Source organism: Drosophila sechellia, chromosome 2L (assembly GCF_004382195.2).
Source record: "Drosophila sechellia strain sech25 chromosome 2L, ASM438219v1, whole genome shotgun sequence".
Classification (NCBI taxonomy): domain Eukaryota; kingdom Metazoa; phylum Arthropoda; class Insecta; order Diptera; family Drosophilidae; genus Drosophila; species Drosophila sechellia.
This window is the reverse complement of record NC_045949.1, coordinates 6,507,561-6,531,353: the sequence shown is the minus strand read 5'-3', so window position 1 is coordinate 6,531,353 and position 23,793 is coordinate 6,507,561. Positions and strand designations below refer to the sequence as shown.

The 23,793-nt window shown below is 44.1% G+C and overlaps 2 protein-coding genes across 9 annotated transcripts; both read left to right on the top strand.

Moving 5' to 3' along the window:
• Positions 1-41: 41 nt before the first annotated feature.
• LOC6611414 (mucin-19) lies at positions 42-16,191 on the top strand. Of its 8 annotated transcripts, none has more exons than XM_032723037.1 (9): positions 42-133; positions 2,172-3,098; positions 8,094-8,293; positions 8,353-8,671; positions 8,813-9,631; positions 9,693-11,035; positions 11,497-11,553; positions 11,969-13,346; positions 13,593-16,191. In XM_032723037.1, exons 2-9 carry the CDS (start codon positions 2,420-2,422, stop codon positions 14,186-14,188), a joined length of 5,391 nt encoding a protein of 1,796 aa, XP_032578928.1. In that variant the 5' UTR covers positions 42-133; positions 2,172-2,419; the 3' UTR covers positions 14,189-16,191. The 8 variants fall into 8 exon arrangements, with proteins under 8 accessions (XP_032578928.1, XP_032578973.1, XP_032578889.1 ...); XM_032723082.1 differs by having other exon boundaries at positions 52-193; XM_032722998.1 differs by lacking the exon at positions 42-133 and adding an exon at positions 844-1,163.
• A 506-nt stretch (positions 16,192-16,697) lies between these two features.
• On the top strand, positions 16,698-23,764 carry LOC6611413 (solute carrier organic anion transporter family member 4A1). Its single transcript, XM_002035921.2, has 7 exons — positions 16,698-16,932; positions 19,923-20,242; positions 20,299-20,473; positions 21,380-21,482; positions 22,174-23,103; positions 23,174-23,362; positions 23,432-23,764. The coding sequence occupies exons 1-7, from the start codon at positions 16,698-16,700 to the stop codon at positions 23,553-23,555; spliced, it is 2,076 nt and encodes a 691-aa protein (XP_002035957.1). The 3' UTR covers positions 23,556-23,764.
• Positions 23,765-23,793: the final 29 nt, after the last annotated feature.

The following is a 23,793-nucleotide window of genomic DNA, read 5'->3' as shown; positions in this document are numbered from 1 at the left end:
TGTCAGAAAAAATTCAGGTATAGAGAACTTGGAGCAGTTGGTAACACTGGCCAGAGCTTGTCAATTGTTTCGCAAGTTTCGCGGCTCCATCGGAGGAAATTTTGTAAACCCAGTAACTAAATTTGAGTGCGAAGTAAGCCTCTTCACTTTGAATAATCCTAATGCTTGGTTTCGGAACGCCCTGAGTGCTGCGGTGGGTGGCAAACGACAGGACTATGTGCATGTGTGTCTGGGAAACTTCAGCAGTGACCTTGAAAATTGAAGTTTGTTTTTTTTTTCTTGTATGCACTTCACCCGAAAATGTAACGCGCAAAATTTGGGCTAGCTTTTTAGAAAAACGTCGCCGGGGTCCAACAAAGTGCTCAGTGAAAGCTGGCGTATTGGATTCCAATTTATTATTACCTTACGAGGTGTATGGAAAAAGGTTTCCTCTGACATCATATTGTGGAATACAGAGAGCGATTAAGAGAGCAGCGGATAACTTTGTGTGATATGACCGATAATCTAGCCTGAAATTTGCAATTAAGACCAATAACTTGTGCGGTTTGAAAATAAGATGCGAATTTAAGTGAAAACCCAGGAGCATGTGTACAGAAACTTATTGTTTTGATGTTGTATGTTGCTTGCGATTTAAGGGAGTGTGAGCGAGAAGGTGCGTGAAAAGAGCACACGTGGACGGGTTGCCAGACCGTCGGCAGAGTTTAAAATGGTTTACACGTCGCCACGGCATAGTTCGAAAACTTTGTAAAGAACGAAAACAAATTATTGGAAAATTTTAAAAAAGACTTCAGAATATGCTCACTTTGAAATTATTGGTGTAAAAGTAATTAGATCGTAATTCGTAATTTCATGAAATTGAAGAATTCTAACTCAGCATAAACAGTCCTTTATCACAAACTCGCGTGCGGACAGTCTGGCAACACCGGCCGTTGGACACAGCATGAAAATGCGCAACTCAGTTTCTATTTCTATCTTTCGCATTTTCAACGTCTTTGTGATCGGTTGTTGTTGGGTCGCGGATGCCTAATGGTCGATAGCTGAACGATATGCTGAATGGAGCACGGTTCGGTTAAATGCCCGATAAAACGCCACTTAAACTGATTGGCTGCACAAAGAAAAATCCTTCGCCAAAAGTTGTATAACAAAAAAAAGAAGAGATTTGGGTGCGTGAAAACAAAGTGCGCCAAAGCCACGGTGCGTAAAACCATATACAAATAACTTGGCCGAAACTGATAAAAGTGAATTGCAAAAGAAACACGGAAATCAAAGAAAAACTTCGCAAACAACAATAACAACTCAGTAGTCCTCCGACATGCGTGACGTAATTTGTGTATTTATTCTAAAACAAAATTCGAGGAAAAGTGAGCAGCAAGAGCGTGCAATTCTTTCTCCCTTCCGACTGCCTGTGTAATTACCAATTGCAATTTGCCTTTTAATTTGAGTTTTGCATGCAACAGGGCGCGTGTTATTCCCACAAAAACACACACTCACACTTGCACGCAGTACAGCCGCACACACTCACCCACACTTGCAGAGGCGCGTAAACAAAAATGCGAAAAGTGCAGAGGGGAAAAGCGATAACAAACAACAATCGCAAACAATCTGCGACTGGCTTTTCTCGATTTTCCCTCTCGCTCTGGCTCTCTCTTTTGCTTCTCTGGCAATGCAAACGCAAACAAAAACAATAACAATTAGGTAATGTTTTTTATACCATTCTCTTTTTCTCTCTTGCTTCGTGTTTGGTAGTGTGCGTGTGCTCTGCGCTTTTTGTCTCTTGTTTTAATATTCTATTTTCTTTTGTTAACATTGCACAGTGGGGTGAAAAAGAAATTAGTTGCAAGGGTTAAAGACAGAGATTACAGATAATTAATAAGACTGCATTAGATTAAACAGGGCTTAACTGTAAATCAAATAAAAAAAGTGAGAAGTGAGAAAAGTGAACCAGTCACGAATGGTGTACAATTTTGGACCAACTGTGACTAGGCCCCACTGTGCTTTCGAAACGGCGGAAATTTTTGAGCGGAAAATTTTTTGTGTTTTGTAAAACTGGCCCCTGCTGATTACTCGATGCGTTTGACAAATTCGAACATTACTTTATCGCCTTTTAAACTGTAGGCGAGCGGCATACAAATTGATTTGAAATTAATTTGCTTTTGATATTCAATTTGTAGTGTTGAAATAAAAAATAATAATACATTAAAGCATTCGAAAATGTAAACGGGAAGCGCACGTTTGAAGCACAAACAACAAAATACGAATAAAATACGATACCAAATCGTTTTGGTTTGTGTAAATAAAGTGTATTTAAATGTAAAACAACAAAACAAAACCAAAACAAAAAAAAAAGAAAAATAACTACGAGTTCGAGATATTCTGCAAACTTGAAAACGACAGCGGCAACTGAAAACGCTTTGCAACAATGCTGCACAACAATCGCGATATTGCAGAGCCAAACACAACAACAACAGCAGCAACAGCTACCCCAATCACAACAACAACTGCAGCAGCAGCAACAACAGAAGGCAATGGAACGGAGCCAACAATTGCCACGCACCTTGCAACAACATCTGCTGCAGCAGCACAGACATCAGCTGGCGTAGGCGAAACAAGTGCAACAGCTGAGGGTCAAACAACAGCAACAACAACAACAACAGCAGCAGCTGTGGCAGAGCGAACGAAATTAGCCCAAACAGCTGATGCGACTGCTGCTGCTGCTGCAGCTACTGAAGCGACCGCATTCGATGCTCAGATGCGAACGCAGCAACGACACAAGATCAAGATATACCACGATGCCAAGCAGACGGCCGTTTGGCGCACCGATTCGCTGGCCTCCAATCCCAGCTCGACCATCTGCCCGGATTTCGTCAGTTCGGGATCAGGAGGTGTTGCAGGTGGTGTCGGTGGCACTGTCGCTGGCGGAGGAGGCAGTGGACCCCTGGGCCTGCCCCCCAGGGGCATCATCCTGTCGACGGCGCCCAGCCTCCTGCAGCGAAAATCATCGGACAGCTCGCTCACCTCGTCCATTGCGCGACGCGTCTCGTTTCCGGATAACCAGCTGGTCACCGGCTACCTGGAGCCGGCAAATCCTTGGAAGCAAGGTGAGTTTTGCCGTGACAATTAATTTTTTAATTAAATTTTTGGGGTAGTGATATGGCATAGGTATAGCAATATTTTGATGGCGAATTCGTAGCTCGCTAAAGTGCTTACTAAGAAGCTGAACGATTGAGCTAAAGTTCCATATTGTTGGTAAGAACAAAATTCCAATTTATCTGTTTCTGTATATAGAAACACCTGGTTGCGCCTCTACATCATTAGAATGGGCTTTCCGGGTAATTGCAGTTAGATTTCTTCCGGGTTTGCAGTATTTGCTCACTGTTCAGTTGACAATTTGTCATTCTGTAGACCCACTGGGATTCCGTGCTTTCGATCTTATCGTAGGCGATAAAACTCGGTCAAACACGGAAGTCAAATTCGACTCGATTCGAGATACATTCGCTTCACTTCCTGTGAATTTTATTCAATTAAACAGCAGTAGATGTGCTTCTCATTGTGCTGTGGGTGCGAAAAGGATCCGAGAGATCTGTCAGCTAATTTCAAGTGGCTGCCAAGTCGGCGAAATGCGCAAAAATATTTCTTTACCAGCTGCACAAAGTGAACAGAGAAAAGCGCTGCATCCGATAGATGCGTTCTATAAACTATTTGTAACTCGAGCGAAGTGAAAAAGTTCTGTTGCTAAGCACAAGGAAAATGCATATTCCATTTAGGAAATGAAACAGTGGGGTGCTGATTAAGAGATTAATAAAGCAAACTAATTAACGTGACAGCGCAACAGGTTTCTTGCCTGCAAAGATACATCGATACATCTCTAGTTTTATATGATGTAAGAGTTTTCTATGCCTAATCTATTGTTAAAAAGAGAAGTATTTTTTTAGAAGCATACTTCCATTATTTATTATTTATAATAAACATATATCAGCTATACAAATGATAAAAGACAAGCTTCCTCAGTTTATGCCCATACAATAAACTACGTATAAACATTCTTCAACGGCGTGAAATGCTAAATTTGCTAAATCGCAAATTGCTTTGTTTTTAAAAGTTTTTAATTTGTTTTCAATTCCCGGCGGTGAACAATTTTTGTGTTTGCTATTGCTGCTTTTGAGTTTCCTTTACTTTTGTTATTTGTTATTTTCACGTCAGCGATAACAAAAATTGCTGATAAGATACGGTTGGGTTCGTTTTTCGTTGTTTCTTTTTTATTGCTTTTGCTCTCCAGTTCGCTTCGCGCTCCTCACATGTTTTATTATTATTTTATTATTTGTTCGCCGTTTCTTTTGCCCGGCATTGCTTTTCTTTTTGCCTTTGCCTCTGTTTCTGTTTCTGCTTTTTGCTTTGCTCTCTTCTGCTCCGTTTTAAGTTTGCCTTGGACGCCAATCGTGGGCTCCACTTTGTGCTCCCCATTCGTCTCGTCGGAGTGTCTGTGTGTACATATGTAAATGTATGTAACACTACTTAGTGTGTGATGTCATCGTTGTCGCTAAAACAAAAGCGCCAAAAGCACAACGAGAAGCCCCAGGAAAACGACATTATGACAGACGTCGGGCATTCTGGCTGCGAAGAATGAAAGTGCCAGCCGCCACACAGGGTACAATTGTGTAAATAGAAATTCCATCCACTTTCCGGGTTCGTTTATCACTGAAAGGTCCGTTCCCAGTAAATAACCTCGATTCGAGGAACAAACTAGGCCACACAAACATTACTTGGTCGCAAAGAGGATACTTATTAAAGCGGAGATTTTATTCATATGATATGCACCTTCTAATAGATATTTACTTATTGTTAAGTAAATCACTTTCCAGGCTAACGAGATAAGAATCGTGTGGCAAACGCACCTCTCCACATAATATGTGGTCAATTCAGTTACTTAAATATAAAAATCTCCGAAAAAATTCTGATTAAAATGAATTAAAATTCCCATTTTGGGAATTTTTTCTGTTTTCTTAATATTTTTTGATGTTAAACCTATGTATCTTGTTTTTTTCAAGTTGATAGGCCTTAAAACTTAAATTTATGCTAATTATTTCAGCAAGTACTTGGCTTGTTTTTTAAATACATTCAACACAAAGCCAACACAAATACTGATCCGTAAGCACGGACTTCGTTGTATTCGGTTTCGAATTTTCATTTGAGCCAAAACTCACGCTCACATGCAAGCGGTCAATGAAATGGCACGAAAGATAATAACTAGAATATCAATTGCTGTGCAAAATGTCACGAGCTCGATTAGTGCACATTGGCGATGTAATTAATTTATGCGAATCGAAAGCAAAAGGGTACGAAGAAAATTTAGAACAAGTAGATATGAGTAAGCTATTTCGCAAATAACGCAAATGTTTGCATTTAGCCAAAAACGAAACTCGCCTTCGCCACTCCGCACGCTTGTTTACAATTTCGGTGCGTGTTTATGGCTGATTTTGGGCGGTTTATTTATTTAATTTACTTTTCTGCCCAGAGCCATTGAGACGCTTATCTTCTTAAAAAACAAAAAAAAAGAAGAAAACCCCCTTCGTCTGCTTTTGGCTGAGAATTGCTGGCCGATAATGACAAACGAGCGTCGGTCATGGCAGTCAATTTGTCAATTCAAGTCAACGGCAGCGCTTGATATCAATAATCAGATAAGAATGAGGCATTGTCAAAAAAAAAGCAGGTTGACTGGAATTACAAGCCAATTCGACGATTCCCGAATTCAACAGGCTCCGAAACTTCAATATATATTTTATAATCCACTAATTAAGGTCATGTGTTTGCCTTTTGTGCCTTAAATGAATAAAATAGAATGGTAAATAAGGCAGTAAATATTAAAACAAGTTTGTTCTGCAAGTTTTTTGAACCTATATTGGTTCTTCCAAATTTCGTAACTTGCCGACTTGTATTTATTGTTCTATTATTTGTGACCAACTTGCAGTAAACCAAAATGCAGTCGTAAATTTAATGACAGAGCGGCGAGATTAAGATTCCGACATTGTAAATGTTTAGCACTAAATTAACAGCAATTTAATTGGACAATTTTTCCGGTTCTCCTGCCAGAGCTTCTCGCTTTACTTACTATAGCTTTTCTCTATTCGTACATTCCACTTTTTCACTTCTGATGTGACTTTTGTGAGAATCGCCAGCGTCAGCAGCAGCAGCAGGCGGCGCGCAAGGCACAAAAATCGATGGAATAATAAAATATTGAAAAGGCATTTAATAAACGCAGTCAGACGGCGGCACGCGATTCTACAATGTTTGTGTTACTTACTCATTTATCAATGCGATCGATAGCCCGCGAATCTACAAACAAACATTCTCTAAGCCCAGGGATTCGCATATTCCCCGGGTATCGATCACTCATGGATTTGTCACCTTCAAAGGCGAATGAGCTCTATTTATTTACCTGTATTGCCGCAATCTATCTTTGTATCTATAACTTGGCTAATTTGGTTGATGATGACAAATAAGCTTTATTTGGGTAATTTTGCATAAAATTCTCAGGTGGGCTAGGCTTGTTTTTTTGTTTATAGTTTTGTGATGGTTGGCCAACGTAACAATCAAAAATAGATCATAAAAACAATTTAGACAACTAAATATCATATCAAAAGAAAAAGATTGAAGGAATGACAAAGAATACAATGGTCATAATGAATGCTAGATAAAACTTGTTAGGAAAAACACTATAAATAACAAAAGGCTTATTTTGCTATTAAAGTATAGTTAATATACACCGATGTTTTTGTTTATTTATTTGGTAGATTGTTTATGATTTACTGATGCTCCTTGGAAATGGCATATATTTTATATTCCTTGTGTTTATATAATGCCTCGTATCTCATCCGCTGACCGTTGACCCATAAAGCCAAGTGTCCAATACTAATTTGATTGGCTTGAATCATTCTTATTTATAGTTAAAAATGCAAAACAAATTGAAAAGACACCATAACTTGGTCGTCACATTGTCTGCTGCTTGGTCGTGAGAGAATTGGTAATAATTCAGATTTTTGAATTATTCTACTCAACGCTAATGAATCACTTAACAGATGTTGGGTCTCAAGGCAGCCTCGGATTGGCGGAGGTGGACGGAAGGAACTATTATATAGACGAAATAGAACTGAAGCACTTTTGAATGCCTGCCAAGATTGAAAATCTTTCGGAATCGGCGAACAGATTTCGCGACAAAATCTCGCATCTCTCCTCTCCGCCAGTGTGTTGGCATCCGAGTTTGTGGCAGATCTAAAACGAATCGTTTAATTGCCTCTAACACCGATGTGCCGCGATAATGCAATGATAGATTAAATTGTTTACGTTTTTCATAAGAATCTATGCTTGGCTGGGTGGAGGTGTGCTGCCAACTATTTATAAGAAAGGTGCACTTGGCATTTGGCACAATGTTCTTGCATTAGTTTGCAGTAGTAACCGACAGTTCCCAGGAAAACAGACTATATGAATGTGTACTAAATTTAATTATTAAATTTCCGACGAGCATCGTTCATCATCGACCCGTATATTTATATATTTATCACAACAAAAGCTGTTTATAAGAGTTCCTGTTGTTGCCCATGAGCTGTCATCAAAGAGCAGACTATGCGGTTTCTGAATTTTTGTTGCCCCAATGAAAGACGCAACGCAAATGAGTTGCAAATTACAAGTTCACGATTTCGTGTCAACCAGCCCCGCTGGAAAAAAAGCAAATCGTTTGGAAATTGCCGCCGCAATTCTATTTAATTTTTTTTTTTACTTTGTGTAGACGGACAATTTGTCTATGTCGCTCAATGTGTTTGATGCCGACGCCGGGAATTGTCGATGATCATGTCACCATGGATGCTGGAAGTGGGTGATGATGTTCGGGGTAGGGAGCCAAGTAAGCACTCGCACGCGCCACATGTTTTAGTTATCTGTCATATTTGACCAAATATAATATATTTGTTGCCTTTTGAAGTGGCGACACTTAAGTGGCCAGAACAGAAGAACTGACTCGAATACTTGTCGATTTTTGATCGATATATACTATAGACTAAGCCTGATATCTGTATATTAACCAAGTGATTTATCCCTTTCAGTATACCTCGTGAAGAGCAGCTCCGAGATTGTCGATCAGTATCAGCAGTCGTGTAAGAAGCACAACACCCAGCCATTAGAGAGCGTAGTGGATCACCTGAGGACCCTGGACCTGAACCAAGTGCGGCAGCCTTTACTTCCCCTTAAAGCGAAAGAACTAACCGCCAACGATTGCGAGGCGCTCGAGGAGATTTTTAAACGGGTAAGATGGAACATCCAGCTTTGGACTTTGATTAGTAAAACGCTCATATTAACTTGCAGATACAATACACATGCATCGATCTTTCCGAGTGCACGCTGGACGAGAGCAGCTTGATGGCCCTCTTCCAGATGATCGAATACTATGAAGCTGCCAATGAGCTGGACATTTCCTACAACAAGGCGGAGATGACGAAGCGCTGCTGGGAACTGTGTGCTTACATGGTAGAGCGCAGCCAAGAGCTGCAGCTGCTCAACGCCGAGAGCAATCAGATAACAAAGTTGGGTGCCGACAGTCTTGGGCGGGCCCTCGGTTCATCCAACCTGCACACATTAAAGCTGGAGCACTGCGGCCTCAGGGGAGCGCCACTCGTCAATTTATGTAAGTTAGTCGGGTTGGTTACGCTTGGGAATATCGATTAGTGATCAGATCAACATGAAGATATAAGATAAAGCAATGCAAAGAAACCTAAGTTGTAATCAATATTTAAATACTTCCGAAATTGTATTTATTATATTTTAGTGTCCTTTGCAGGCCGTGGTCTTTATCAAAACAAAAGGCTCAAGGAGCTGTGGGTGGGCTACAACGACTTGGACTGTGTAGATGCCCAGCACATAGCAGACTTGCTGCGCTACAACCATAGCTTGGAGCTAATCGACATTAGCAATAACAACATTAGGAACGAGGGTGTCATGTACCTGGTACAAGCCCTAATTCTTCAGTCCACCGAGCTGGAGCGACGGATGGGTGCCTTGAAGCGCACCCGTGCCATTGAGGTGGACGAGTGCGTGTCACCTATGGAAACGGAGCCCCCGGAAGCCATACCCCCATCCACCAGCTTGGGCACCAATCAAACGAAAGACGTCGTCGATGGTGAGTTACCTGCGCACGAAGCCTCCATTTTAGAGACAACGTCGGAGGAGGCGACATCTACTGATCCAGCGGTAGGTGTCCTTGTGGATTTGGAGAATGATAACGACGACGAAAACACGGAGGACACTGTTCGCACTGTCAGAAACTGCAACCAAAACGGAAGCGGCCAGTCGATGCTGGACAAGCTGCTCTCCATGAATAGCGAAAGCAGCAGCGAAGAGGCCCCCTCAAACATATCCACCGACACCCTGGCAGCCTGCTGCTCCGAGGACATCAGCGAAATGAGCAATGAGATTTATGAACCCAGTGCCGTCAAGCAGCCTCCAGCAGAAGGCAAAGTCGCTCCGGCCATGATCTCATCCAGCCCGATGGAGTCAGAATCGGTAGCTGCTGCAAGTGCAACCATGGAGCCGCTGTCTCCAGAGCACCAACAACAGCAATGTTCTCAAAACGAACGCAACTTATGTGGTGAATAACTTTATCTTTGAACAGTTTAATCAAGCCGCGCCTAATTTATTATCGTTTTCAGATATTACTCCCTCAACAGAGGCTAAAACCGTTGAACCCAATGAATCCTGTGTACAGAACAACATCATAAACAACAATAATAATAACAATTCCCACAACAATACCAATAATAATACAATTCAATTGCCATCGGGAGCAGGAGCAACCCTTTCAGTCGTACCACCGCAACTGGATATCGAAAACATTCCAAGTGGTTCCTCGCCAGCGGCTATTTTTGAAGTCACGGCCGAGGAAAGCGACTGTATCAATGGCAGTGCTGTGGCGGGGGCTGCCGGGTCGCGCCCACTTGATGTAAACAAAAACGCCAAGGCTGGTGACGACTTCGAAGACACGCACAGCACGGACTCGGCGTTCGAGAGCGCATCTGAAGGCGACATAAGTCGCCATCTGCCCGACGAGTTTAGCCGCCTTTCGGTGTTACTGGAGAGCACGCGACTGGATGATATGACGAAGGAGATGTGCGGCATAGAGACGGCTACCATTGCCACGGAGTCCACCGAGTGCCTTCTTGCAGCCCAGGAGGCAGCTACGCTCACACCTACGCCAGTTGTCCCAGCGTTAGAAAAACTTGAAAATGCATTCCCGCCCCCAAAAGTAACCATTGCCGAGGAGTGCCTCCTGAAGGATAAAGAACTGAGCCCCAGTTCCTATCCGTCTCTCAGTCCAGCGCCTACGCCCCCACCACCGTCCACGTCGCCGGGAGGAGCAAGCCTTGGCTTGAGACGCACCGAATCCAGTTGTGCGTATCTCAATCAGTCCAGTCGCAACCGATCGCAGAGCTCCGACAGCCTGTGCAGCGAGACATCGCTCGACGGCATGAGTAGCGGTGCCAGCAACAACAGTGTCAGCTCTACCGCTTCCGCTGATCCCAAGTTTGCGGAAAAACTAACTAAGAATGACACTCTTTCGCGCCGGCAGCTGGCTGAGGCTACACTGGAGGCCAGCCGATCGCCTAGCGGACTGAAGGCTCTTACTCTGTGGAATAATAATTTAAGCAAGGACTGCGCACCTGCAGTGGCCGAATTGCTGCAGAAGACCATTTCGCTGGAACTGCTTAATATTGGCAAGAATTGTCTCTCCAATGAGTTCGTTTCAACCATAAAGGACAGTTTGACGAAAAACACCACTCTGACCACGTTGGGGCTACAGAGTGCCCATCTAAACGCCAAGGGGATTGAGACGCTGGCCTCCATCCTCACCTTTGGTGGCAACAGCAAGCTCCAGCGCATTGACATCCGCGACAATAAACTAGAGGTGGAAAGTCTGAATATAATCGCCGAGGTGCTCAAGTCCAATAAGACGGTCACGCAGATTGACATTAACGATGAGCCAAAACGGCTGACGGTAAGTTATCTGGCCCCGGAATTGTCCATTAAAGCCAAGAGTAGAATTTGAGTTTCCATTTCATTCAAACTACATCTTTTGTTCAGCAAAGTTCGTAAATTCGCTAGTTACATTCTTCATAAATTTGGTTGGCATCTATACGAGTATTTGCTCAACAAAAGAGTTTGACATTTTCCACATTCTTAGCTCTTTACTCTTGGTAATCGAATTTTAATGAAATATGTTTATTATTTAAACTTAAACTCAAAGTTTCTAGACAAATAATTATTTTGCCAAGAGTAAACAATGCTGCGGCTGGCCGTAGATAAACATATTGTTACCATGACATAATGCAATATCGTGCTTGGTTTTGGATGGCTGTGTTATAGACGTTTTATGCGTTGATAGTTTTGATTTTGAATTTTTAATCAAATCGTTTTCATTTGTGGTCACTGTTGTTGCCTCTCTCATCTCCGTTAAAGTTGCCCATAGTGCCGATAGTAAATGTTATACCGCCATCGCCTTTGCCCCAGGAGAGCGTAAGTAAACCCCCACTCAATTTGCTCCTCCAATTCTCTGCCTACTGCCCTCTGTGCTCAACTGCTGCAGTCCTTTGACCACGCTTGGCTTGCATCCGATAACATTGCTAACAACTGAAACGCACTCTGACCACCTGGTTTTAGTAGTTGGCGTAGCCTGAACCCCAGCTAACTTTTCACTCTAGTTTAATTTAAGATTTAAGATTCGTTCGCCTTGATAACAAAAACCAGTTGTCCACTTGCTCAGTTATAAACCCGTACTCCTCACGACGTTATACATGAGTTAACTGAGCAATGCCACAACTAACTACTTCAATCAGAAGAAGCTTGACTTAAAATTAAAAGGAACCGCTAGAGAATAGAATTGAAAATTCCCTTACTGATTGGTTACTATCCCTCTGTTCTCTTATTTCAGATCGGCAGCGATGCGCACTTGGATTACACAAGGGTGCTGGGCACCGTTCGCTCCTTGTGCTCGCGAAATGAGAAGCGGCAAACCCAGGAGCTGGCGGAGAAGACGGCGAACATGGTCGGTGGCGGCAGCAATGTGGGAGGCAGCCTTCCGGGCATACGGTGTCGCGGCGGTTACTACTTGGGCTCGCGGAAGATCTCGTTGACCTGCCACAGTCGTCCGATTGTAGACGCGGCTACTGGCACGGTGACTGCAACGTCAACCGCGACCGCTGCAGCAACCGCCCTGCCCACACCGACTGCTCTGTTGGAGGTGAAGCGTGGACCCCGTCTCCGCTCTCCGGGACCAAGTCCGCCCACTATATCGCCGTCGTCCTCGCCGAACCGCAGCCGCTTTCACGTTTCACGAGTGGCTGAAGTGGCCAGTCCACTGATCTCGCCGCTGGCCCAGCATCCGCCCCCGCACACGCCACGCTCGGCCAGCAGCTGTATGTCCATACCCACCATTGGATCGCCCAGTGGCAGTCAGAACAGCCTCAATGCCGTTGGAGCCCTGCCGACCTCCAGTTCTCTGCCCGCCATGGCATCTGTTACCTCCTCGACGCAGACGATCAAGCGGCTGTCGGTGTCGCCGAGGTCTCGCTTCCACGTGTCTCGCATCTACGAGGATCCCCAGGTGCCGATGGCCAACCGGCAGATGCCGCCGATTTCGCCACATACGCCACCAATTGATCTACCACCCACACCTATGCTGAAATCGGCGAGGAAGGCGGTCCTGCTGTCCGAGGCTGTGGAGGCAGCAGCTGCTGCCGTGCCAGTAAGCAGTGTGGTCATTGTAGAGTCCAGCGAAAACACCGACGCACACATAAGTACAAAAGCCGTAGAGGTAACCGGGCAAAAGGTTTCTCCGCACCTGACCATATCACCCACCTCAAGTCATTCAAGTTCAACTTCGCCCGGTAGCAGTAGCAGCAGCAGCGGGAGCAGTAGTAATAGCAATGGAAGCACATCAACTTCCACCGACGTTACAGACTCTGTAGCCTCTTCTGGCCCAGAAGTCCCACAAAGGATCTGTCCCCTGGCCGTGTTCGGCGATAATGACATCACATTGACCAAGGAATCGGCCGGCGTGGTTGCTCTTTCTGCTGCTGCTGCGGCGAACAATACGAATCCTGTTCTGAAAAGTGAACCAGAGTTGCTGCCGCCTGCCGAGCCCGTTAGCAATGCGCCACAGACGCGTGCCCGGAAAACATCATGGATAGCCAATCCGTCGGCGGTAGACAAGCTGCTTACAATATTCAACATTGGCTCCTCGCCGGAACCCAAGGCTAGTCAAATAAGCCACGTGCCCGCTGCCAACACGATCACAAACAGCTCACAGAGTTAGTTGTTTTTTATGTAATTTATATGTATATACGAAGGGGATAACTCTAGTCATAAAGGAACAATAATATTTAAAGAATTCCCTATAAATGTTCCATTTTAATAATAACTTTGGTATACTTTGCATTCAATTATTTTAAAGCTGCTTACCTCCTGTATAAGTGTTATTAAGGGAATTAAGAATTTAAAGACCCATATTGCTAAATTTCCTTTAATAATAATTTCTGTAATTTGTGCTTTGACAGACGCTGCAGCGACAAGCGTCGTAGGAGGCGACTCCAGTACCACCACCAATTCAAATCCAATTCTTTCGGTTGCGCGGAAAACAGCTCCTGCATCGTGGGCCTCTCTGACCGGCAGCAACATTTCCAACGCCAGCCAAAATACGACCTCCAGCACGGAGACGGGAAGTTCGTCCTTTCTGGACACAGCCTCCAGACAGCTGAGGGATTTTAGCAAGCAAGTCTTTCGCCAGAACATCTCCTTCAACAACAGCGGTGAACAGGCAGCGCCCAGTGCACCTCCGCAAAGTGAGTTGAGCACGGGAACGTCCGCTTCCAGCAGCACAGAGTCGCCATCGCCGCCGGAGTGTAATGCAGCGTACATCCCGCTCAGCCTGAAGCGCCAGCTAAAGGAAAACATTTCGCCGGAGCACACGATCAACGAGGAAACGCTCCACACGCTGCAGAAGCTGTCGAGGGCAGAGGATGTGGCGCTGAAGGCGGAGGCAGTCACCGAACTGGGCGACATTGAAATTGTGATGCACAGCGAGGTTGCCGACTGCGTTCTGCCAGAGGATAAACAGCAAGACCAAGAGGAAACAGCTTCAAATATAGTTTAAATGGGCCTAGGATCAACTAGATATATTTGGTGCGTAAATAAATTGAAATGCGTAACTAAATGGAAAGCAAATAATGATGCGAAATGTGAAAACGCCCAACTCAAACGATTAAATCTAACACCCACCCAGCATTCCCATGGCTCTCCTTCGTACTGTACCCCACCCGCCTTGAAAAATGGTTAGGAAGTCAAGGATGATAATGATAATGAAAGATGGGGGTCTGTACCAACTCCCCCAAAAAAATATGATGAAGTACACAAGTTATTACTAACTTTGTTTTATTTTTGGTTAAATTCATTTTAAGTTTTATAATACAAGAAAATATAAATATATTTTAATTACACATATGGGCATACAAATGCAAATTTAATGCTCAATATTCACTTCAAGAAAATTGCGTACAAAATGAAGAACTTGTGGTTCATTATTTTTCGTGTCCTCTTTTTCTGAAGTGAGTACTGACCCAAAAAGCGGATATACTTTAATGAATGTAAAATGTAAAAACAACATTTTAAATGTACACACATATATTCAAACCATAAAAACCTATTGAAACACTATTTGGCTTAGTGTGCCATTAATAGCTGACTCTTAGAAAAGTTGCATAGGAATAGGGAGCGAAAATCGTGTGGATGAAAAATTTGTACTTACCGATTCAAATGAATACTTACTGAAAAATTAACCATAATCAGAATACAGCCACCGGAAACACATTGTTACTTAAGTTAATATTTACTATGCGAAAAGCACTATTGTTACAATTTATTAAGGGTGATCCTCCCGCCATAGGATTACTTAACACCTATGTATAGTGCAATTCATTATTTTAATTTCTTCTCGCTTTCTCAACTCAAATCTAAAGTGCAAACTAGATCGGTTCAACTGAAGTATTACGAATTGGAAAAAATTTCAAGATAACTGCATACTTAAATTAGGTACTTAATCAGCTTACGAATTGCCACTAATTTTGTTTGTAATGTAATTAGCCCAGCAGCCAAGAATGAAACAGAAGAAAGTCTTAAGTTCAATGACATTGTGCAATTAATAATCGTACATACTTATTTCACAACCCAAAACTTAACAACGGAAATGAAGCGCAAACGAAAACAAAAGTACCCAAAATAAATCCAATTGATCTCATTATGTGATATTTGTCGTAGTGCCCAAAGCGTTCACTGTACGTGTATCTATAACCAAACCATACCATATGAGTTAAGTACAGGGTGTGTACATTCGAACACTTTTGCTCTAAGTAAACTTGCTCAAGCCATCCCCATCAACACCAATGTCTTCCCGGAACCATGCAACTTTTCAAGATTTCAGCCCTTAATGGACCTACCTAAACGTTATAGATACAATTTAAATGCAACACACACACACACATATAGATACATATATATTTAATGACATGTAAACATACTTTGATTCATGGAATTTCTTGTAAATACCGCGTGTGTACTCTCTATTGGAAGATGGGGAGTCTAGACGAAGCTACACCGAGCTCCGATATATATATATTTTTTTTGCTCTTTGTTAACGATTTTGTTTTTGTTTACTATTTTATTGTTTAATACTTTAAGTGTAACAATATGGATATGTGTATATATCTATATATTATGTACGTATTTAAGTAGTCAAAAGCAAACAAATTTTTCAAATATTTTCCAAAATGTTACAACGTATCTTCTTCAGTTAAGTGGAATTACTTAAAAAATGTACTGTACTTAATTTACAAATAGTTGATATTTCTGGTGCTTACCGGTCGCTAGAAGTTTGCCTTAAACTAGATCACCGCTTTTTTGGCCAACTGAATTCACCAGCAAACCAATTGAATAATTTGTTTAGACTCTTCTATCAGAAATTTGTTTTTTTTGTCAATAGCTATGATTTTGTTTAACATTGGCAAGTTTAGTACCTATTTTACATAATATAAGTTTATAAATTAGAAAAAAAAACTACTAAACCGAAAAATTTATTGAATAAACATGAAAGTTGTAATGAAACTATAAATGAGTTTAAGTGGGAGGAAATGTGGTGCTTTTGGGAGAATTTAATAGGTTTCAAGATTTAAGTTCGATAAATATTTACCACAGGGGAACATAATTTATATTCCATAAGAGAGGAGTCACAATGCTCCCCGCCTGCTCCATCGTTGCCCCACAATTCCCCAGATAATACGGCTAACGAAAGCAGCGCCATGACAACTGTTGATAGGTGCGAATAAGTGAGTGGGGAGCGGAGCTGAATGAGTGGGTGGGCGGGTTGGTGTTTCATTCATGAATCCGAGATGTTCCGAGTGGGTGTCGGCACAGGCACACCGTCACAGCAGGGTGGTTTGGTTTCCTACAACAGCGCGCTGTTAGCGACGAGTCCTTAACAGCAAAGTCGGCCTGAGCTGAGCTGCTGTTTGAATATCTGAGCTCAGTCAGATTCCGGCCGTCGTTCGGTGCGGATCGCAGTGGCATTCGTAACGCGTCTTGTTGTGCGGCACCAGAAAGTGAAAGATACCATGTCGGAGGCTACCATTGAGCTGGACTCGAGCACCGCGGTGGCTCCCAAGTGCTCCAATGTGAACAACAACAATAGTGCCCGCTCCAGTCGAGTGGGCAGCGCCTCCTCCGGACCGGATTCGGATGCGGAGTGCCAGCGTTTCGGTTGGTGCGGCTGGAATCCGGCATGGCTTCAGCGCTTCTGCACCGCCAAGTGGGCTCTTTTCTGGCTCTGCTGGGGCGGTGCTCTCCAAGGTGATATATTTTCTCGTTCCGAATTGCTTACTTAATTCCATTAAATGGTTCGTCGCGCGAATTTTGCGCCCACGCTCGTTTGCTTCTTGAATTTTGTGGACAGCTTCTCGGTTAAGCGGTTGGTTAACTTAATCATTGTTATCACAGTGGAGTAACAGAATTTTTAAAAATGTAATAAATATAAAATTATCATTTGGATATGATCATAATTGAGGCTAAGACAGTAGACAATGATTATTTATATAATATGTGTAGAAACTCCTTTTACTTTTAAGGGCTTTAAAAGTCTTTAAGCAATATTGATAAACTAGAATAATTAAGAAAATCTTGGCTTACTTGTCCTGCTTGAAATAATATTTGCAAGGCAGACCCCTATCCACCTTTGCCATCTGGAGTATATTGAATCAACATGGCCATATTTTTCTTGATTACAAGACAAACTTTTGCTAAGAAAACTTTCAGCGAGCCTGTGTATCCGAGAAGTCTCGAGTTGGCCAAGACAATGCAATGCGAAGGCGATGAGGACATCCGCATCGCTTCATTAGCATCCTGGGCATTCTCAGGCTCGGCCAGCAGGACTGTGTGCAACAGATAAGAGCTCCCCCTCGGAGTTGGGCAAGGAGATGGAGCCCGGCCGTAGCTCCTGTGAATGGAGGCGAATTAAAAATTAATAATGCCTGGAGCAGGCGGGGTACGGATGATGCTCTAGCCCGAGGATGCATTAACCTCAAAAAATCACCGCACTTTGAATAGTTTGAAAGAGCGCCTGGCAGTGTAAATGGACCCAGTTTAGCCAGCGATTTCCAAAGGATTTGGTTATGGTCGCCCCAGTCCCTTGAATATGGAATATGGCATTAGGTGGGGAGGCGTGATCCGGAGAGCGAGAGGGCAGCGGCATAAATCAAAACAATGTTAATCGCTGTTTACCCAACTCCAGATCCCCGGCTGAACCAAGCCGAAGCTGGTACTGGTTGGTGCCCATGGCTACGGCCCAGCTTCGCCACCAGTTTTCCCACTCCTAATGGGTTCAAGCGGTTAATTAAAATTTGCCAATTTCACGAAAGCTGACGACACGTTTATGGCTGTTCCGGGGGATTAGCGATTGTTCCAGCGATTGAATGAAATTTGCAAAAGTGCACTCGGCTCTACTACTTTTGGATGGCTGCCAGCGTGCAGGAGATGCAAACGTGAGGGAACACTATGCTAGAAGCCCAAACTTGATTCGATTATCATCCTGTTTTTCTTGAGGCTAATCCTTGAGGAAGTACTTGATCCATGGGAGGCAACCAAAGACCTACTTTTCTCAGCACTTGCGATACTCTGCTGCTTCAGTTTTTGAATAGTTCACAAGGATTCTTTTTGCTCTGATCGGTTGAGCAGTGCTGCACGCGAACATCTCCGCCAGGATGCCGACCCAGTATTTATGCCTTGGTCGTGTGCTGTAAGCAAACTGAGTCCATCCATGTAGTTCTTGCAGCTCGAATGGCCGCCTGGCATCTGTTGCACTTCGCCGCTGCATGGGATGGGAGGGAATGGACTCCTGCTCCCGCCTCCGACTGACCAACGACGTGCGAAGGCTTCCGGTTGGATGTGGGTGACACAGAGTTGGAACAACCAGCCGGCCGCCCGTGGCTCGGCTTACGGATGCGGATGAGGCGGCACGTGACCGAAAATATTAATCAGTTGACACGGCATTAACATAAATCATCCGCAACAATTTTGGATGGTCGCGTTCCGCGCGCTCGTCTTGCATCCAGATCAAATGGTTTATTGTTGTTTTTATGGCTTCGAATTCAGCATTTTCCTATGGAAATGAGTAATTTAGTCGTATAATTCATATGCGTGAATTAGAAATGGCAGTTATGCGTAAGATGTGAACATGTGTATATTACGATTCTAGAGATCAATTTTGATAAATGCATAAATCTTCAGATACATATATGTCATTGTACTAATCAGTTAGTTCTACTCTTTAAATTTTTCGTAATTTGATGTAAATATCTTTACTGCTAATCAGGCAGACAGTTTGTATCCCTGTGCATCGCACGCATCCCAAGGAAAATGCATCGATGCACATGCAAAATCCTAGATTGTCACGTATCCAATAAAGCCGTCTACACTTCACTTTATACATCAAGTCAAAGGTCACATTCGCCCTCCCACTCCCGAGTAAAACCTTCCCCGTCTCAAGGTTTCCATTGGGATCTATTAAATTATTGCACTTAGTGGGGTAAATGACTTGTAAGTGTCCCCATCCACTAACAATATATCCACTGCTCCCTCTTACGAAGTTTCCTCCGCTTTCTAACACCTTTCTAGCCAAAGATGACCAGCAGACCTCTTCTTTATGGCGATTATTGAAAAATAAATTGAATTTGTTGTAGAAAAAAGAAATATTCTAAGCAACAATGGACTAGCAGTTGGCGGGGGAGGGCGGACCCGCAACTAACAGATATTTATTTATGATACAAAATTCGCCTAAGCCCTCAAAACCAATTTGTCGTGCAGATATTTAATTTATGACCCGCCCCCGTGGCAATCAATTTCCCTCCCTCCACTGTCAGCAGGACTACTTCCGCCCTCACCCTTACGGTCTATTTTTTGGTGACAATCTGTTGATTGTCTGCCATGAAGTTACAACATACAACACCATGACATAACTCAGCACGGGGGGATGGTCCTTAAAGAAGGATTCCGAAATTTTGAGCGAAAGGTGTCTTAGAGACGAAATCTTATCAATCTAAAGCTCCAATCCATCTGTGGATTAGCTTAGTTTACTTATTTAATAGCTTTGTCCAATAAATCAGTAATTTATTGGGAATTATCCCATCTTAAGCTTGCCCCAAATAGCATGCTACACTGCTTTGTAATGGTAGAATGGCTCCCAATGAGTATCTATCTAAAAAAACCCAGTCGCAAATCTAAATATATAGTTTTTCCTAACATTCTATCTCAATTACTAATGTTCGAAAGTTATATTTTCCCTCCAGGTCTCATCGTGAACGGCCTGATCAACGTGTCCATCTCCACCATCGAGCGTCGCTTTGGACTCCGCTCCCGGCAGATGGGACTGGTGGCCAGTGGCTACGATTTGGCCTCCTTCGCCTGCCTAGTGCCAGTTACCTACTACGGCGGACGACGTGGTGCCTCCAAGCCGCGCTTCATCGCCATCGGACTGATTGTGATGGGCATGGGATCGCTGGTCTTCCTGCTGCCCAACTTCTTGGTGGGCAACTACCGGGCCACCATTGCCGAGGCAAATGTGTGCGAGCCAACGGGATTGCCGTTCAACTCCAACTCCAGCCAGATGGTAAGCACACACTTGCCATGGCGACCTGCTCCGATTAACTCGCATATCCTTTGCAGACCGCTTGCGAACTGAACGCAATGGGGGAGGGGCAGGGCGAGAATTTGACCTGGACGGTGTGGCTCTTCCTGGCCGCTCAACTGCTCCACGGCGCCGGAGCATCGCCCCTCTTCACGCTGGGCGTCACATATATCGATGAGAACGTCTCAAAGAAGATGTCATCTGTTTACTTGGGTAAGTTGCAAACGACGCAGCCGTTGATAAGACGCGCCGAAACTTTTGTCTGCCGCAGTCGCACAACAAATGAAGTATGCACAAATACCCACACTTCTGGGCAGGATTGGGCTGGTGGAGTCCTGGCAGCGATATCAAAGTATCTGCTAGTTGCGCTCACACATGCATATTTATTTTTATGCGCCTTATTGCCAAACGACGTCGTCGGCTACAAAGGGAGTAAATACTATTTGCTATTTGTTCTCGCGCTCCCCGCCCAGCGTTCCCAGTTCGATCCCAATCCTGGCGAGGGTTCTCCGCTCCTTTCCCCCCTCGTTTGACCCAATTTTAAAGAGCCAGATTGTTGCTGACTCAGTTGAGACGCGGATCTGGAATGGGGACCAGAGCCAGCGGCAGCTGAAATTTATTGCCTCTTAGTTAGGTTTATCGTGCCATCCGAAGACGACAGTGAAATTATCAAACCCGTCCAGCATCGCCGCTTTGCCTTCCTGGATATCGCTGTCTGGCATTGAGACAATTGAAATTCGCTTCATTCCGGCCGGCTTGCTCCCCTTTTTGGGGCTGGTGGAGTTGCTCCAGGATGTGATTGCACGGTGCGTTTCAAAGATAAATAAATAAAGGCACAATCCGCCGAATGGCTACTTGCTCCTCAATAGTTCTTGGCACATCCAGCTAATAAACATATTGCATACTGGGCAAGATTATAGAAGCAATTATCTTTGATGTTGAAATATCATCCTATCCTTAAAACTTTGAAACGCACTGTACCAACAGGAGTAGCAAAATCATGGCCTTTTCCATGCAAAATAAAGATGTGACTAACTGATAATGATAATTGGAATAACTCCTGAATTCCTGACAAATTGCACATCTTATTGTTCGTAATTGAGAAGTTCGTTGTTGCAGGCATCTACTACACAATGGCCACCGTTGGACCAGCGATTGGCTACGTATTCGGTGGACAACTGCTGCTCATCTATACGGATTGGATGACCGTGGATCCCGTTCAGTAAGTGCATCTGATAAGCCCGAAATGATTGTTATTAATCGGGCGACTTAGCGCCAACGGATGAAAAAGGGAGTGCTGATGGAGATAAAGAGCAGGTGACTTTAATACCGGCCTTGGGGGAGTGGAGCATGGAGGGGGAATGGGAATGGGGGTTTCGATGCTGTGGAGCTTATTTGTTACCCGGCAACGGCAAATGCCACAAAACACCTCGCCGTGTAAATATCTCCAGAGAGTAATAAAACAACATTCCCGCTGACAACGAGGAAATAAGGTGCGAATGAGAATGAGCATTTGTTTGATTCACCTTCACGGTGGGCCGTTGGGAGGTTGGATGGCTGGGAACGGAGCAGTGTCGCACCAAAACAGAAACCCATCTACATCCCAATCCGGCCGGATTCAACCGCATGGCTTTTTGTCAAGGTGATGCCATAAGTCATAATGTCTGCTCAACCTTAGCCCTCCAGTACGTAAATAATTTCGGAAACATGGAAATTTTATTTATGATTTTGAACATGTTTACGAGTGGTTGGGCTTTTTAACCAAATATGAATTACCAAGTAGGGATAGGGATGGCCATTCTATTTGTATTCATTTCTTTGGCTTTTGATTTGAATACTTTAATCGATTTAAACTAATAATCACCTTAGTAAGCTAGATCCTTTCTAATTGAGTCAATATTGACCCCTTGCAGACTCAGCCTGACCAGCGACAGCAAGGTGTGGATTGGTGCCTGGTGGCTGGGCTTCATTTTTGCAGCCGCCATGTGCCTGCTCATCGCCCTGCCCATATTCGGGTATCCCAAGTTGCTTCCCGGCGCGGAGAAGCTACAGCTGGAAAGGGTCTCGGAGGCACATGCCACCATATCGGAGGCGGATGACTCCAGTAAAGTGGTCAGGGGACTGCCACGTGCGGTGCTCAGCCTGCTGGCTAATCCCACATTCTTTTTCCTGAACCTGGCCGGAGCCACGGAGGGTCTGGTGATAGCCGGATTCGCCGCCTTCCTGCCCAAGCAGATCGAGAATCAGTTCAGCATTTCACCCATGTATTCGGCTTTGGTGATGGGTCTGATCACGGTGCCTGCTGGAGGCGGTGGCACCTTTCTCGGTGGCTACTTGGTCAAGAAATGGAATCTGGCCTGCAGAGGAATCATCAAGATGTGCCTGTTGGCCACCACAGTGGCAGCACTCTTCACCATCTGCTTTCTGGTCTCTTGTCCGAATCCGAAGTTTGCCGGCGTCACCACGGGCTATAAAATGCAGGCCAGTAGCGATTCTCCCGCCTTGGTGGCAAGTTGCAATTCCAACTGCGGCTGCAGTCGCACCAACTACGATCCCATCTGTGGCGTCGATGGCGTCATGTACTACAGTCCATGCTACGCAGGATGCGCTAAGGAGGAGCACGCGAACAGCCAGAAGCGCTATCACAACTGCAGTTGCATCGAGCAAGTTGGTTGGGTGGACGAGGGCAGTCAGTCCTCGGAAGCCCTCCACTTCCGGCCAGATGCCACCAACCGGAAGTGCGAGTCCACGTGCCAGACCCTGCCTCTCTTCGTGGCGCTCTGCTTCATCCTGATGATCTTTACGTTTCTTGCCACCATGCCCGCGCTGTCGGCCACACTGAGGTAATAATTATTATTTATTAATAATTCATTAGTTATTTACTTTCAAATATCCAAATCTTCTTGTTTGCAGATGCGTTCAGGATGATCAGCGATCCTTTGCGTTGGGTCTGCAGTGGATAAAGGTGCGACTACTGGGCACCATACCAGCTCCATTGATTTTCGGAGCCCTAATCGACGAGTCCTGCATTTTGTGGCAAGAGTCCTGCGACAAGGACGCCGGAGGAGCTTGTCTGGTCTACGATAATTTCTATATCAGCCGGTATGTCCTTACATCCATACAAGTATGAAGTACTATAACTTAATTTATATAATCCCATAATTTCTACAGATATATGTGGCTATTGGCGCTAATCTGCAAACTGGGATCCGTGGTCTTTTTTGCGTGCGCCTGGTGGTTTTACGTGCCACCCAGTAAGCCATCGAATGCAAATGGAAAGGAAAATGTTAATTGAGGGGATAATAACCATTGAACTGAAACTTATAATTATAATGACCCAGCCAGTCATTTGGCTCATATTGTGGCTCATCATAAGCTGGCTAGCATTTTTATTCGATTAGCTATGAACCTAAGAGATATTTTAACTTTACCAATGCGAATCTTATAAAAGATTCAGCTCATAATGCCACTTAAGATATTACCTAAGCTTATCACAATATCATTTGCATTTAAAATAACAATAAAAACTATCT